General features: G+C 38.9%; 1 protein-coding gene across 1 annotated transcript; it reads right to left on the reverse strand.

The window, feature by feature from the left end:
• Positions 1 to 2100: 2100 nt before the first annotated feature.
• Positions 2101 to 3046, reverse strand: LOC118545335 (olfactory receptor 9G19-like). The gene is given in 3 exon segments (XM_036107495.2): positions 2101 to 2709; positions 2712 to 2851; positions 2853 to 3046. Coding segments are annotated over 3 exon segments (930 nt in total). The 3' UTR covers positions 2101 to 2113.
• Between the last annotated feature and the right edge of the window lie 397 nt (positions 3047 to 3443).

Consider the following 3443-nt stretch of genomic DNA (forward strand, 5'->3'; position numbering starts at 1 on the left):
ATTAAAATATTTAAATTAATTTTGGGTTGTCGTTTGATGTTTTACAATACTGTATTTTACTTTCTTATAGTGCTAGATTTACATAAAACTTATCCCCTTTATTATCTTTGGGGGATCTTGGAAAGAGAAAAGGAATTGGATAGTTTTTGTGCACGCAGTTTGTCTTTGAACCTTGACAAGCAAACTTTATTGTGTGGGGAAAAGATCTAGAATGGTTAAACTGCTGGAAATTTACTCAAGATTTTACAAATATTTATTTTTAGTAAGGCGTTCTCTCCATGCTTCTTCATAAAGCTCTAATTGAGTATACAAAAAATATCTTTGTAAACCTTGTGTCTTCTACATCAATTTAATATTAGCAATATGTTTAAGAGTTGTTTAGAATGAGCAAATGAACAAACAGCCAAAATGTCTTTCTAAACCCATGAAGAGGTATGTGTCTCTGAAATTTTATATCACCTCAAAAGAGTGATCTCTCCACGGAGGATAGAACACTCTTGTGCTTTACACTCTCTCACTTCATACCAACACATATTCTCTGTGAAGGAAAAGATCAAGACCAAGTGGAACAAACCATAACAAACAAACTGACTAACAAAAACACCTCTATATTCTAGACCCACTACTTCTTTTTTTTCCCACCAGAAGATTTTAAGCATAAAGAAACTTCCAGCTTAATATTCAGTACATGACAGATTTAGTTGGTATTTTTTCAATACTCCTTATAACCACAGTGAAAATTAAGGATTATTAGTTACATGTGACAAATGAGTAGCCTGTGCCTCACCAGTTAGTACTTTTTTTTTTTTTTAAAGATTTTATTTATTTATTTGAGAGAGAGAGCACATGAGAGGAGGGAGGGTCAGAGGGAGGAGCAGACTCCCTGCAGAGCAGGGAGCCCGATGCGGGACTCGATCCAGGGACTCCAGGATAATGACCTGAGCCGAAGGCAGTCGCTTAACCAACTGAGCCACCCAGGCGCCCCAGTTAGTACTTTATTATTGAAAGACTATAGCTATTGCTGTAATGGGCACAGTTATAAGATGCTTTATTTATTTATTTATTTATTTATTTATTTATTTATTTTTAAAGATTTTATGTATTTATTATTTGAGAGAGAGAGAAAGAGAGAGTTTGAGAGAACAAGTGGGAGGAGGGGCAGAGGGAGAAGCAGACTTCCTGTGGAGCAAGAAGCCTGATGTGGGACTCAATCCCAGGACCCTGGGATCATGACCTGAGCTGAAGGCAGAAGTTTAAACAACTGAGCCACCCAGACACCCTATAAAATGCATTTAAATTAAAATTTTAGAACAAATAGGTGGCGTCACTTCAGCATTTCTCTTAGCTCTGGCACTTCTGATCTTTCTTTTTCTCTGCATTCATCAAATAACACCTCATTGCCTTCTCTTTTCATCAAAATATTCTTAACATTTTTAAATTCTTTTTTTATAAAGATTTTTATTTTATTTAACAGGGAGAGAGAGAGAGAAAGAAGGAGAGAGAGAGAGAAATAGCAGGGAGACGGCCAGAGGGAGAGGGAGAGAATCTCAAGCAGACTCCCTGCTGAGCACAGATTCCCACCTTGGGGCTTGATCCCATGACCCTGAGATCATGACCTGAGTCAAAACCAAGAGTCAGATGCTTAAGTGATTGAGCCACCCAGGCGCCCCAAGATTTTTTTTTTTATTCTTCTATTACAGAAGTTCTGCAAGTATTGGATGAGAAGGATTTGGGGTGTATTACACAAGCCTCCAGAATTTCTTTACATTCCCATAAAGCTCAGTATGTATGGAAAAAAAATAGGTCAATCTTAGGGGAGATAGCAAAGTAAAATTTAATCTTTTGGGATCTTAGAAGCAATAAAAATACACTTCTATTTTGCGTTAAACCCTAATCCTGCTTTTTAAAACTATGTTAATATTAAATTGAACCAATATTTTGTAATATAGATTATAGTCCGATCACTAAAGCAAATCAAACTAATATAAACAAAACTTTTTTCACTGGATTTCTTTAACTAGAAAAAAAGGTGTGTTTAAAAAAGCCAGTTTCCCAAGCTTCCTCTGAAGCAGTCCATTCTTCCTGAGCACTGATTTGAGAAATGTATGTCAATTCAGACTTCTGATTGTGTTAACCAGACAAGTTTTTTCAGGGTTTCTTTCACATCCTTATTCCTCAGACTGTAGATCATGGGGTTCAACATGGGGAACAGCACAATATAAAATGTTGATGCCATTTTATCCCTTTCAAGGGAATAGCTGGAACTTGGGCAAGAGTAGATGTAGAGAATGGAGCCATAGTACAAGGTGACTGAGACCAGGTGGGAGGAGCAGGTGGAGAAGTCCTTGCGGCGGCCCGGGGTGCAGTGGATCCTCAAGATGGCAGCGATGATGAGTAGGTAGGAGGCGAGGATGAGCACCATGGGGGTGATGACATTGGAGCCCTGGAGGAAATACAGCACAGCCTGGTAATTCTCTTTCACATCACATGCCAACTTCACCAGTGGTGGGACATCACAGAAAAAGTCGTCAATAACATTGTCACCACAAAAATCCAATGTGAATGTGTTGCTGGTGAGCATTATTGCATTGACAAAACCTCCAGTATAGGAATATATAACCAAACAGATGCACAATCTCCTTGACATGGCTTGACCATAAAGCAGGGGGTTGGAAATGGCTGCGTAGCGGTCATAAGCCATGGTGGCTACAGGTAACACTCTCTGTATGCCAGCCCAGCTGAGAAGAAGAACTGACATACACAGCCAGCAAAGGAGATGCTTTTGTCTTCAGAGATGCAGGTCATGAGTATCTTTGGGGTGTAGACAGAGGAATACCAGAGATCCAGAAAGCAGATTCCCAATGAAGAAATACATAGGTGTGTGCAGCTGGGAGTCATTACAGATCAATATTATGAGGGTGGTATTTGCTACCAGAGTCAGAGAGTACACGCTAAGAAATACCACGAACAGGACAAGCTGCATCACCGGGTCTGTCATGAAGCCCACCAGGATGAACTTAGTCACCGTATGATTGCTTCTCTCCATGGCTCACCTAAGATGAGAGAAAATGAGATTTCAGCTTGCATCATTGTGCTGAATAAATAGAAAATATGCTAAATAAAAACAATTATATAAACTGGAATTTATTTTTCATTTTTATTTTTTAAGTCCTGATCATTTTTCTTCCCTCGATTCCAGACTCACTAGTTCAAATCCCTACTTAACATCTTTTACAGGAGATCTACTGGGCATTTCAAGAAAAACTGAGTTCCAACAATCCTTCCTCAGACTGCTTTTCTCTCAGACTTCTCCACTGCAGTAAATGGCATTATCCCAGGTTAGGGGAAATCACTGACTCTTCTTGACTCCTCTCTGACTTTGACATTGTAACTGACTAATCAGCAACATCTTGATTCTACCCTCACAATATATCCAGATCCTG

The sequence above is a fragment of the Halichoerus grypus genome, chromosome 11 (genome assembly GCF_964656455.1).
Source record: "Halichoerus grypus chromosome 11, mHalGry1.hap1.1, whole genome shotgun sequence".
Classification (NCBI taxonomy): Eukaryota; Metazoa; Chordata; class Mammalia; order Carnivora; family Phocidae; genus Halichoerus; species Halichoerus grypus.